We start from the raw sequence: 13,440 nt of genomic DNA on the forward strand, positions 1-13,440 counted from the left end.
GGCTAGAGTCAGTACTGTGGTATGGGACATGCTGGAGAGGCCCCCAACAACAGAGCGGCCAGTAATATACAGTAAGAATACCCTGCCGGACATCTTCCAACAGAATGTCTTTAGATGTCAGACAGTGGATTGGAAAGGGTTAATTCTTAAAGAAATAGTAAAACAGAACATTAACAACACAGTATTATTGGAATCCTACCGACTTATAAAAGCAAAACCCTCCAAAAACGACGCTGTTGTATTTTTTCCATTCCAGCCCAATTATACATGTATCCACTAGTTCCAGTACATTATATGGCCCCATTAAAAGAAATGCAACTTCTCTTACAGAAGACAGCGAAGATATAAAGTTACCGCTCTTCACATGCGAGGATAAAAAACCCCAAAATGTCTGATAGTCTTAACCCCTTCAGGGAGTTCTGTCATTCTTCTCCGTTACGTCGGACTACATTAGAAAACAAAAGAAAATCCTACAGAAAACGTTTCCTAGTTTCATCTTGTTTGATATATTACATGGGAAGATATGCCTTTGATTCACCATTATAAGACAATGTTAAGAGGTTTCCTGTAAGTTGTGTTCCTCTTCCTCCTCAGACCTGTCTAAGACATCCTGATTGTGAGTCAGCCCGTCTTAATAAAGAAGGAGTCTTCCAAAGAATGAGAATGGCATTAGAGCAAGTAATTGAAATTGTTACTGACTCGCGACCCAGCGGAGACGCCGAAATGGCACCAATCAGTATCTACACCGGAATTAGAGAATTTAAGGTGAGAGAATAGCATTTTGCAAATGATTTTTCCTGACAGATCCTGAATTGGTAAATTAAAGCTCTGACCTGTGTAACATATTGCCGGCTGCCGGACAGATGACTGGAATATCACATTGGCTTCATTTTAACTTGGCTAAAGAAAAAAAAAAAGAGCCCAGGTAACCGTTCTCAGTATCTAATGCGCTAGTTTAGAGCAGCTTAACCCCTTAGTGACGGCCCCATTGCCTTTTTACGTCCTAGCTAACTGGGCTTTAAACCTCAGGGATGTAAGAACATGCATCTCCTGAGGATTAAAGCCACGTGGGCTGTGGATGCGACAGCTCCATGCTGGCGGTTACTGGAGGTAGTTGACAACATGGAGCTGTCTTGGGGGGCTGTGGGGAGACCCCCTCCAGCAATGCGATCGACACTTATCCAGTGGATTGCAGCAATCAAAATAAAGTCCATTGTGCTATATAGTCACGGATATATTCGCAGCCCATACACAAGTACATTAGTTGTTCCCTCCATTATAGGCCTAGCCATGTGTCCTGTAAGCAGAGTGGGGCCCAATTGGTATGTTACTGAATAAAAATGGGGATCCATTTTGGGGTGAAAGTCCTCATTTATATGTGTGCTGGGCAAAAAAAAAAGTTTTTAAATTGACAAAATTTGCAAAAAAATTAAAATCACAATTTTTTCATTCTGCTTTGCTTAGATTCATTCAAAAAAAAGGGGATCCATTTTGGGGTGTAAATCCTCATTTTTATGTGCACTATAGAAAAAAAAACTGCCTTTAAAATGACACATTTGCAAAAATATGCAATTTAATTTTTTCTCCTCTAAATTGCATTAACTCCTGAAAAAAAACTGTGGGGTCAAAATCCTCCTGACCCCCCTCAGTGAATACATTAAGGGTTGTATTTAAAATGGGGTCATTTGTGGGGGTATCTGTCATTCTGACACCTATGAGCTTTTGTAATCTTGGCTTGGTGCAGGAAAACAAAGTGTTCCTCAAAATGTTGATAAGTAATGTTAAATTTGTATGTCTTCTAAATGGTTAAAAAAACAAAACTTTTTTAAATGTGCATCCAGAATAAAGTAAACAAATGGAAATATATAACTTATCAAAAATGTGTACAGTATGTCTGCACATATTTAAGATATTGCAATTGAAAATGTGAAAGTGATCATTTAAAAAAAAAAAGTCCCAATTTTGGCACTTTTAAATACATATACATAAATTCTATCAGTCTATTTCTACCACCTAAATGAAGTACAACATGTGGCGAAAATACAATGTCAGAATCACTTGGATATGCAAAACCTTTACGGAGTTATTCTATGTTAAAGTGACACATGTCAGATTTTGAAGATTTGGCCCGGTCACTAAGGGGTTAATGTACGTGTAAAGCTCATATTATAAAGGGCTCTTTTGTATTTGGACAGCCTCTCGCTTGTATTTTTAGTGTGTCTCTTTTTCCCTCATAGGGTAAAGTTGAAGGACTTCGAGATAACTTATATTTCCTCTCGAAGGAGAATCTTTCAACTATGTTAGAAGTCATCGTGGAGCATACGGAGGACTTCACCGACTCGGCTTACACCAGCCACGAGAATAGGGAACGCATCCTGGGATTGTCCAACCAAGCCAAGATGGAGCTAGAACAACTGGTTGCAATGTGGATGCAAGCTGTAAGAGCTTTTTAAACAAAGTAATTCTTTTTATATTATGACAACTCCTTTTCCTACCCGTTCTTTACAGTCCGTGTGTTGGGTATATTGTACGACCTCTCTAAACAGATCACCTTTCTATATGGGCCTGCTTTATTGTGACAAGCTTTCAGTTGTGTCAAGTCCCATGTATCTGTATAGAGAGATTCCTTCTTGGGGATAAGCCACATATGTTTGCTATGGATCCACACACAAATTTAGCCTCGTCTATGAGCAAAACCCCGAAGCGACATGAATTTGAAATCCACAACGCTAAAATCTGTGTCATGCAGACAGCCACGCAGAGTCCTGTTCAAATATCTCGTTTTGTAAGTGGATTTTGTCACGGTTTCCACAGCACAATCCACCATGTGAGTATTCCTCAATCCTAGAGAGTCCTCCACTTCTCCATTCATAATTTGTCTAATTGGGGATTGATGTACACCCAGGACTTTAGTGATGCTTTTGTAGGCTTTTCCAGCTTCATGCGTCTTTATAACATATCTTCTACAAGTTATTTGCATTGAGGCATGGTTCAAACTAGCTGGTCTTGTGTCAGTAACCAGGCATTGAATGCCTTTATTTAATGGGCAAAGCACATGTGAAACCTGCACTTCCCATGGCCTTTCCTTAAATGGGTTTTCCGGGGATTTATAAAACTCACCCGGAGTATTGAAGTCAGAATAGTCACTTCTGGCTGGGTTCAGACAAGCAGTCAGGTGGTATTGTGGCCCCTCCTCTCTTCGATGATTTAATCGTTAAGGTGCTGGGTGTCGGCTCATTATAATAAGTAAACCTTTCCCCTTCTTTCACACCTAATGCCTATAATTGTGACTTGGATAGCAAATTAAACCACATGCTAGAAATCAGTACAGAGATTCAGGTAATTCCGAAGGGTTCACTTACTTTTCTGGTTTAATTCTAGTTTTGTGGGAGTATCCTATAGTCGCCTCCATGATTTATATTGCCTTCTTTGTTGATGTGTTCAGAGCGGTTGCCCACATTTGTAACGAATGCCTCTTCTGTGCGTTCTTTATTTTGGACGGGCAAATTCCTGAGCCCGCCGCCGTGTGACGGGAGGCGGCCATATTGTCAATTGATGGAAATGCAGAAGGACACACAAATATATTTGCAGAGAACATCTGTACAGTACGGTTTGAATGCTGCATGTTCTTCTTTCTACATCTGCAATGACATTGTGCCGCCACCAGTTGGTTGGAATTGACATCGGGAGGATTTAAGGGGATTTTCTCCTGTTTTATGTGATGATTTGGGCATCGAGGAGCCGCATGCTTCATGGCCGACTGACAGTGAGCTCTTGAGAAGCTGGAAGCATTCTCCGCCAGCCGTCTTACCGCTAATGTTCTTCTTTAAGTGATGTGACATTGTACGTTTACGTTAGACATGTTAGTTACCGTTCGGTAAGGCCGTCTGACTAGGAGCTTTCCGCTGTATAAGCAGACTTTGTTATATAATGCTGACTAAAATCCAAAGGACTTTGGAAGAAAGTTTCGCCTTGTTCCATTGTCTTGACTTTGCTGTATGAGTAGGTCTTTGTTTTCATAGCTTCGTAGTGCAGTTTAGTTTTGCTCGTCCTGGCATCCATCAAGGCTGACTGCTTCTATTACCATATGAAAGCTATTTGGTTGCTAGCGTGTAACAAGCTATGGTTTGCGACACTTTAGTAGCAGATTGCAAGTAGATCATCATAATGTGCATTAGCCGTAACGAAAGACCAAGGCAAAGTAGCCCATTTAGATGATGCTGTACTCTGAATAGTACTTCTAAATTTAGGAGCCGCTTTCGTATCTCCTACTTCTATCTACACATTTTATTTTAAAAAGCTTTCTTCTTGTAATTGAAAATGTTGTATATTTGGCATCTTTAGTGTTTGTGATAGTCGGCACAGGAGATGTCATCGTCACATGTGAGAATATCACGTTGGTGAAGTCTGTGATCTCAAACGCCACTGATGTGAAAGATATCAATGGAGCACTCAAACTTTTTTGGCTCGGTTCTGACTTTCTGTTACTGGAAACTTATAAGAAGTGTCAGCAGTTTGGAGGATAGAACACTATTGATAATGCTAAATAGGGACAAGGAGGAGGGTTGTACATCTCTATCGTTGCTTTTAGGATCTCCAGCAGTTAGAAAACAAACCTTGATGCTATTGGCGCGCGTGCTCTGAGAACAGGCATTCTCCGTAAAATTGCTTTCCACTCTATCCATCGATCTGTTACACAGTTATGATTGGCTGCTCTAGCGGTCTTTTGGTTGGCTGCTCTAGCGGTCTTTTGGTTAGCTGCTCTAGCGGTCTTTTAGTTGGCTGCTCTAGCGGTCTTTTAGTTGGCTGCTCTGGCGGTCTCTTGGTTGGCTGCTCTGGCGGTCTCTTGGTTGGCTGCTCTGGCGGTCTCTTGGTTGGCTGCTCTGGCGGTCTCATGGTTGGCTGCTCTGGCGGTCTCTTGGTTGGCTGCTCTGGCGGTCTCTTGGTTGGCTGCTCTGGCGCGCGCTCTTGGTTGGCTGCTCTGGCGCGCGCTCTTGGTTGGCTGCTCTGGCGCGCGCTCTTGGTTGGCTGCTCTGGCGGTCTCTTGGTTGGCTGCTCTGGCGGTCTCTTGGTTGGCTGCTCCGGCGGTCTCTTGGTTGGCTGCTCTGGCGGTCTCTTGGTTGGCTGCTCTGGCGGTCTCTTGGTTGGCTGCTCTGGCGGTCTCTTGGTTGGCTGCTCTGGCGCGCGCTCTTGGTTGGCTGCTCTGGCGCGCGCTCTTGGTTGGCTGCTCTGGCGCGCGCTCTTGGTTGGCTGCTCTGGCGCGCGCTCTTGGTTGGCTGCTGTGGCGGTCAATCGGAGCTGATTCATCCTGTAAAAATAGCAAACATGAGGTATTGGTTGATATTTTGCCCAAAATACTCGGTCTGACATCCAATGTAGTGTCCTGGGTGTCTTGCAAGTCCCTACACTAACATCAAAAACAATTCACTGAAAACTAAATTAAATTTACAATGTATCACTGAAAACCACCATAGTTACTGGTACAAGATGCAAAATACTGATGAGCGCCCACTAAAACCTCTACCATCCATGAGTGGATGCATAGTAGTCTAAATGCACACTAGTAAGGCTTCCATAAAATATTGATGAACATCCACTCGTAGGAGCAAAGCATCAGCACCGCCTCCTTCTGTAGAACCACTGAGGTGCCGTGGTCAGTATTAGCCGCGGCCTCTGAGCAGTTAAATGGCCGGAACAAGACCTCGACCATTACTGGTTACGGCTTACACCCACTGCAGATGCCACGGGCACAGCGGCCCTTGTGTCATCCATACACCGTGATGGCACAGCCTACCAAGCCTTACTATTATGGTATGTGGCTAGAATGAATTAAAGGTTTGAAAGATAATGTGACTTCAAGAAGCCCCCTAATGACTAGCTTTTCCCTCTGCGATTGCATACCGCCAAATCCAGAGGTTGATCTGTTAAATTGTACGAAACATCAGTTTTTGAGTTTTTTTTCATGAAAGCCCCACGTCAGACATCGAGACAAAAAACTTCCTAATAACCTAAACCAACAGTACCGTATAGCATCCATTGGGTAATATACAGTGTGGGTGCTACTATGTATTCATTACTGTATTAATGAAACCGGACGCATGACGTATGTCGCTAGATGGTTATAGACTGGCTGTCGGATTCCATATGCACCCCTGATGGCTGATTACTAGTGAGGGCGCCTTCATCGGGAGCGGCTTAATGTGTAAGAACCAGCGGATGATATTGCCATGTGACGGCTACATCTGGCTCCCCCGTCAGGCGCTGAGCTCAATGGGTTCGGCACATGCGGAGTCAGTGGACATGCCATGTTGGACTAGTTGGGCTATAGCTTTATGTAGACGTAGATGTGACGGATGGCCCCCATGGCATTGACGTGGGCAACAAGGGTGTTTTCTACTAAGCTGGCATCCAGTAGAAGTAAAGGCCCATTTGTTATACAAAGTAACGGACCCTGTATAATACTTACACATACAACTCTATCGGTTCTGTAGACTATTTAAAATGTCAGGATTGTAAAAATGAGCTTTTTTTTTTTTAAGAAATTCTTAATAAAAATGCATTGATGTCCTTAAACCTTCAGATCTGTAGGGTTTATGATTGCGGAGACTGCTTGTTCTGTTGCCCGACTGTGTTTTCCAGTAATGCTGCTTGTTTTATTCCTTACCTTAACCCCAATTTGTATGTAAATAACCGCATAGGGAATTAGTAGCGCAGCGTTTACGGCGGTTCCGAATTCATTATCATCTTAGTATTTATTATTCTGCTTCATGACATGAAAATAAAGCGCACCGTCTTCCAATTCCATAATTTTTGGCGTAAAGTAATATTGTTGCAGCTAAACTGTTCAGTTAGCACATCCCACTTTTGTGAATTTTTTCTTTGTTATATTGGGCTCATTAGTCATGTTTAAAGGGCACTCCAGGTATTTTTTTTTTCCATAATAAGTGCCCCCCCCCCCCTCTGTACCATCCACCAAACCCACTCACCAATATATATGTCGGCTAGTGTCACCTTGGTTGCTTCCTTTCTGTCTGAAACTCTGGGCCCATGTTTAGTGGTTCTGACCAGCTCCGATTTACTTGGGGTTATGCTGTCTGAAACTAGTCCATTTCTCAGTCTGTGCTATGCTGTTACATGGACTCTACCACCAAAGCTGCCTAGAGGGGGACACAGACTCTCCTATCACAGTCACGGATGATGATCACACAACTCCTGTCACACAGTTATGATAGAGGAGATCACAGCTCATCCTCTTGACTGTATATAGTTCTGGCCTGTAGCTTATATAGGTGAATATAGATGGTAATAAGTTAACTGTCCCCCCAGCAGGCAGAAATGGTATAGTCTGTAGCTAATGCTGTGCTGATGCATTATGGGATTTATTTGAAAATCTTATGATCAAGATGCTGGCTGATAAGCATCAGACAGGGGTCTGCACTGCATGGAAGTGGCTGCAGTATACAGGGAAGACCTCCAGAGTGTGACAGGCAATCGGGTATGGGGGGGCAGGCATGGAAATATGTGTTTTCACTAGGGTGTCCCTTTCACATTTTTCCTCACAAAATCTCCTGTTTTATAGGAAAAAATACGCATTATTTTTTTGTGTCCTACCTTGTGCATGAGGAAGAAAATTTTTTAGAAAAAGTCAGAAATTCCTTTTCATAGTTGCAATCAAAATGTTGTAAGGTACCCCAGTATAGTGCTAACATACACGCCAACTCATTCCCTGTACAACTTAGTTGGCGTAAAAGTAAAAATGTTACAGGCTGTGGAATCTGGCCATGCAAGTGTATATTTAAATTTATTTTTCATTTTCTAATGTGTAAAAGTTGTAAAACGTAACAAGTTTGGTGTTGCTGTAGTTGTACCGAACCACAGAAGTAAGCCCTCCTGCACACGACGGGGTCGAATCCCGCAGAGGAGTCCGACGCTTTCCCCAGCCGGTGACCCCGCTCACCTGTCCGGATTCTTCTTTCTCTGTACTGTGGGAGTGCCTTCTGGCGCACATGTGCAGTACCGATAAAGCCGCGCCGTCGCTAGAGGATGACACAGATCTGCAGTGCTCACTGCGGAAGGGCTGCAGGACGGACGGCTTCCATTGACTTCAGTGAAAGCCGTCGGTGTGGAAAACCGCACAGAATGGAGCATGCTGCCATTTTTCTGCCATGAGCGGAAATTTCAGCTCTTATGCCGGAAGCAGCGGGTCTCATAGAAGGCTATGGGCGTGTTTGCTGCGGAATCTGGGGGCAGCCGCCGATCCCGGATTCGGCAAATCGAATCCGCTCATGCGCAGGAGCCCTGAAACCTAACATTTAAAATAATGGGAACATTTAGAAAACCTGAAGTTGTATAAAATTGCCTTACATTAAACGGGGAGGACCAGCAATCTATCTTTACCTTGGGCAACCAAGTTTGGGGCGAGTTGCCCCTGAACTGTAGAACGATGCTTCGCTCCCGCGATACTACTGTTGCTGGCCAATATGTAGCGTCAGACAGATGTCTGTATCCCGACTCACAGCGCAGTAGAAGTGAGACCCCCGTACTGCAGACCCCCCGACCGGCATGTAGTTGGATGCATGGCATTATATGAATTACAAGCTGTTTTATACTCGCTGTCCGTCACTGCAGACTTAAAGACCGAGGAGTCTACTGCAAACTGACAGACTTTGGAAACCCGCTGCCCACAAGGCAAAACCCTTAGTGGACAAGAGGGCAGCTGGTGATTGTGGACCGCCTTACAGAATTACATTTAATCTCCTTTATGCTGAATGACATTACAAAATGTCCAAATTGGTGCCATTAAAAAAGTGCAAAAACGCAATGATGAAAAGCACAAAAACGCTGCTTGGTCATTAGGGCGCACATTGAGCAGTCAATAAGAGGTTAATTGCTGATGTTTCAGTGCTTGTTGACTAATTGTTACAACGCGCTCATTTCCTTACAGTAATAATCCAGTTAATGTGAAGGGAAAGATATCGGTGATTGTGCCAACGCAAACGCCGTCATTACCGTTGGCACGGTCAGTAATTGTAACAACATTTACACAGCCGCTACGTAATGCCCGGCGCCTGATGCCATGGGACTGGTGGACACAACTGTGATCATCCCACGTCACAGGCCTCTCACTAGCCAAGCCAGGATCCTACTGCACCCTGATGAGGGGCAAACACCCCGAAACAGCTGTCTGTGTATGGTTTTCTGGCTGGGTTTCCTACTCCCAATCATTGCTCTACAGACCTGTCTAAAGGGTTAGGCATTGATTTGCAGGAATGCTGCCACCCAATAGGTGGCGCTGCAGTGATATTGTTCCATCTTCCTTATTTGCATATTTCCCAGAGAAGCATGCATGGCCTTATAAGTCTCCTCCCTCACCTTCTAAGGAGTGATGTTACCCCTCCCGACCCTCGTACTAATAAACTATTCAGAAGAGGGTTCATCGTAGGCCTGAGCAGTCCTGGTGGGCTCCGGGGTCGGCGCAGACAGATCGCAGAAGAGGAAACTCCACACAAACTTTTTAGTTTCTTTTCCCCCCTTGCTCCACCACCGGTAACCCATTGAGATGAGGCCGAGTACATGTAATCGTCTTCCTTAATGTTCAGGCAGTCAGCAGGGAAGTGATTTCCTGAGAAATGGTGCATGACTTCATTAAATGTGTTGACTGTAGCATTGCAATAACTAATACATCCCAGCAGGACTTGGTGCACAGAGAGAGAGCTGGAAATTAAAATATCGTTATCTCTCAGTCCTCAAGATAGAAGCACCAGGAATTATCCAGGCGCAGAGGTCCTTATAAACCCCATTTAACCCTTGCTGCAATCCTGTCTAAGCCTTGCCAGCTGTAGGAGAGCTGCGAGGGGTACAGGGCTAGAGCAAACCAAAGCCCGAGTCGTGTTCTAATGGATCAGCGCTGTTGTGTAAAGTACAGAGTAGACCTATCTGTCGGGATCCGGCGCCACGGCTACACTTCGGCCATTTACAGCAACGGTCGGTCATCTGTATACATTTCTCTTTTGCTTTAGTTCAGCTAAATCTACTTAAGGTTAACACTCCTTATCCCTCTTCAGTAGTAGGGGCTTGGTACTTTGCTGTGAGTCCAGGGAGGATATGATAAAGAGTACAACAGCTGCCTTCCATAGCCGGGGAAGGGGAGCGGAGAATGGGGGAGAATGGCCAAAGGGGGGCTGAGAAAGGTTGGAGAGCATATGGGGCTCATACTGGTAGAGGGCCGACTATGTAGGGAGGGAGGTGAGCTGGTACCTGGGAGATATGATGTCTGCGGAGGTGGGGAGACCTTGGAGAGGGGATGATGATGCCTAAAAGGGGATTAAAGCTACTCTAATATAGTGCAGCTTCCCTATTAGGCCCCTGCGCACGGGCGGATTTGAATTGCGGAATCCGCGATCGGCACCCGCTCTGTCGATTCGCTGCTCAAGTTGCCCACAGAAAACAAGAAGCTTCCGCAGCTCCTCGCACATGGCAAAGCTGAACTGTGGGTTCCCCCGAGCAGAAAATAAATGGCAGCATGCTCCATCGATCTGTATGGAAGCGTTCGATCCGCAATGTAATCCGTATGCAGGTACTTCCCGGAACTTATTTTTACTTATTTTACTTATTTTTTTTCTCCCCGCACTGACGATCCGCTGTGCATTCGCTTACATCCACGTGGAAAAACCATTGAATCTACGATTGGCCGCAATTAATTTCCACAATGAATCACAGGTCTTCCGCGGCAGACATCCGCATACAGAATCCCGATGTGCCGTGTGCAGGCGGTCTATATAGTGTGCAATGTAATAGAAGCCGTGATCAGGTTTTCGGTTGCTATGGCAGCCCATCAGCAACCCACTATTGCATCATGGGATATTAATGGATGAGAGGGGAAGGCGTGTCCTCCTGTCAACCACTCACATGCTGCGATCACTGTTAACCGTGGCATGTAAGGTGTTAAATGGCTGAGATTAGAGAATTCTCCGCTCCTGTCTATTAGAGCAAGACCCCGACTGCCAACTCATCCCTGGCTGCCCCCAGTACAGGACCCCCGTGCTGGTCTTAAACTGTGTTTTTACTTGGGCCTTGGCCTTAGGGACCGCTGTAAAGCTGCAGCTTGTCACTAAGGGGCTGACGTAGTCCTAGTTTCAGAGAGCTGCAGTGTTGCATCAGACGTTAGATACGTGCGGCGGCCATATTTTGCAGCGATATGTATTTTTATGCTATATGCACTACTTTTATCTGGTTTGCACATAGAAAATGACCAACGTTTATGGAGAAACTTCTTAAATGGCCGTATCAGGGTTGCGTCCCTGTTTGCATTCATTGATATGTTCTGTTGGGCAAAAACGGGTCAGTTTTTGCGCAATTGAAAATAAAAGCCATAAATATAAATATGGGTGCAATATCAATAATAACGTGTCCCGTTCCATCATCCGTCTGTCCTTCAGGTCTAATATACTCATGTGACACAGGCCTGATGCAGGGTGTAAGACCCTCTGCTCCGAGCAGGACTGGGGTTGGACATACAGACCTATATTTCAGTTCACTGACAGCATGCAGAGATCCTTACATGCTGAGAAGTTACAACGTAAAGTATATTAGAAAGTTCCAGCCCTTTTTATTATACGGTGATTGAGGTTTCGGAGCATTATATTCATGAAAGCCCCTAAAAGCAGCGTTGCAATTAGTTACGGGCGATGAGATGGCCCCTATAGATGTATACAGTTCAGTTGTTTGTATGGATTTAGAAATGTCACAAAAATCGATTGAGTTGACTTGTCTGTGTATTTGTTCTGCAGCAAACCCAAAAGTCTAAAGACGTTATAGAAGACTTGGAGATGGCCATCCTGAAGACCTGTCAGTGCATCACCGAACTGAAGCGAGAAGTAAGTGTGGCTTCCGGGCACTATCTGTCTATGAGATACATGTAATATGATGGCCGTCGGACGGACTGATAAATACCTCACGTCATCTGAAGAGCCGCTTTCATTCCTCCATTTCTGTCATTATGAACGGCAGAGTCATTTATGGTAACACAAGGCCTAAAGCACCACCGTTACATCAGGTAGGAAGTCGGAGCAAGAGGAAGGGGCCCGTCCCAAGTGTGCACACCCGTATTCCCCATGGAGAGTCTTTGTGCCGGTTTTCAGTACACCTTGTTGGGAATGAGTAGAGTAGAGGTACACACGCTATTGAGGTGTGAGGGACACATTGTCATGTCTTACCTTCAGGGGCCACAATACTACTCAACGGGCTATTCCCATTTCAGCCCATCATGGCCATGATGGGAATACCTCTATGTTCTCCATGGCTGGGAGTACAGAAGCAGTTAAACTGTTGGGTGGGCTATACTTCACTGTTTCTGTGAATTCTAGCTAAGGGAATCACGTAGCACAGAGACGCCGCGGATTCCATAACCGAGGAGCGCTTTGGAGAGTTGGGGGCAAAAATGTTTCACGAGGAAGCCTAATGTCCTCTGAAGACATCCTGCTTCCCCCCATGAGACATTAAATTAGGTCTTATGAAACCGTTCATTAAGGCAGTGGATAGAAATTGGAGAGGATCTGCCCATCTCCAGACCAAACTTACCCATCTCTCAGAACAGCGGTAAGATGGCGTTTTCGTGGGTCCACGGATTAACGAACTGAAACGGGACAGTAGATTCAATGAATGCTTAACGAGCAAAGAGAAATCTGCCTGGATCGCAGTCAAGAATGTCGCAGACAGATTCCTACGGGAACCCAGATCTAACGACGTCAAACGGGATGGTCCGACGTGTTGGAATCATACGAAGGTTTGGGAGGCAACATGTCCCTCAAAGTACATTTCATACATTCGCACCTTACTGGAAAGATGACTTCTCCAGTGAGCGTGGTGAAGGATTTCACCAGGACATACACTACCGTTCAAAAGTTTGGGGTCACCCAAACAATTTTGTGTTTTCCATGAAAAGTCACACTTATTCACCACCATGCGTTGTGAAATGAATACAAAATAGAGTCAAGACATTGACAAGGTTAGAAATAATGATTTGTATTTGAAATAACATTGTTTTTACATCAAACTTTGCTTTCGTCAAAGAATCCTCCTTTTGCAGCAATTACAGCATTGCACACCTTTGACATTCTAGCTGTTAATTTGTTGAGGTAAGCTTGTGAAATTGCACCCCACGCTTCTAGAAGCATCTCCCACAAGTTGGATTGGTTGGATGGGCACTTCTGGCGTACCATACGGTCAAGCTGCTCCCACAACAGCTCAATGGGGTTCAGATCTGGTGACTGCGCTGGCCACTCCATTACCGATAGAATACCAGCTGCCTGCTTCTGCTGTAAATAGTTCTTGCACAATTTGGAGGTGTGTTTAGGGTCATTGTCCTGTTGTAGGATGAAATTGGTTCCAATCAAGCGCTGTCCACTGGGTATGGCATGGCGTTGCAAAATGGAGTGATAG

The 13,440-nt window shown here is 44.8% G+C and overlaps 1 protein-coding gene across 1 annotated transcript in view; it reads left to right on the forward strand.

Moving 5' to 3' along the window:
• Window positions 1–13,440, forward strand: part of CTNNAL1 (catenin alpha like 1) — a 185,495-nt gene that overhangs the window by 120,999 nt on the left and 51,056 nt on the right. The window contains exons 6-8 of the mRNA XM_066579218.1: window positions 595–765; window positions 2,238–2,438; window positions 11,790–11,876. Of these exons, the coding sequence (XP_066435315.1) occupies window positions 595–765; window positions 2,238–2,438; window positions 11,790–11,876 (459 nt within the window). The remainder of the gene's footprint in view (window positions 1–594; window positions 766–2,237; window positions 2,439–11,789; window positions 11,877–13,440) is intronic.

The sequence above is a fragment of the Eleutherodactylus coqui genome, chromosome 9 (genome assembly GCF_035609145.1).
Source record: "Eleutherodactylus coqui strain aEleCoq1 chromosome 9, aEleCoq1.hap1, whole genome shotgun sequence".
In the NCBI taxonomy this organism is placed as follows: Eukaryota; Metazoa; Chordata; class Amphibia; order Anura; family Eleutherodactylidae; genus Eleutherodactylus; species Eleutherodactylus coqui.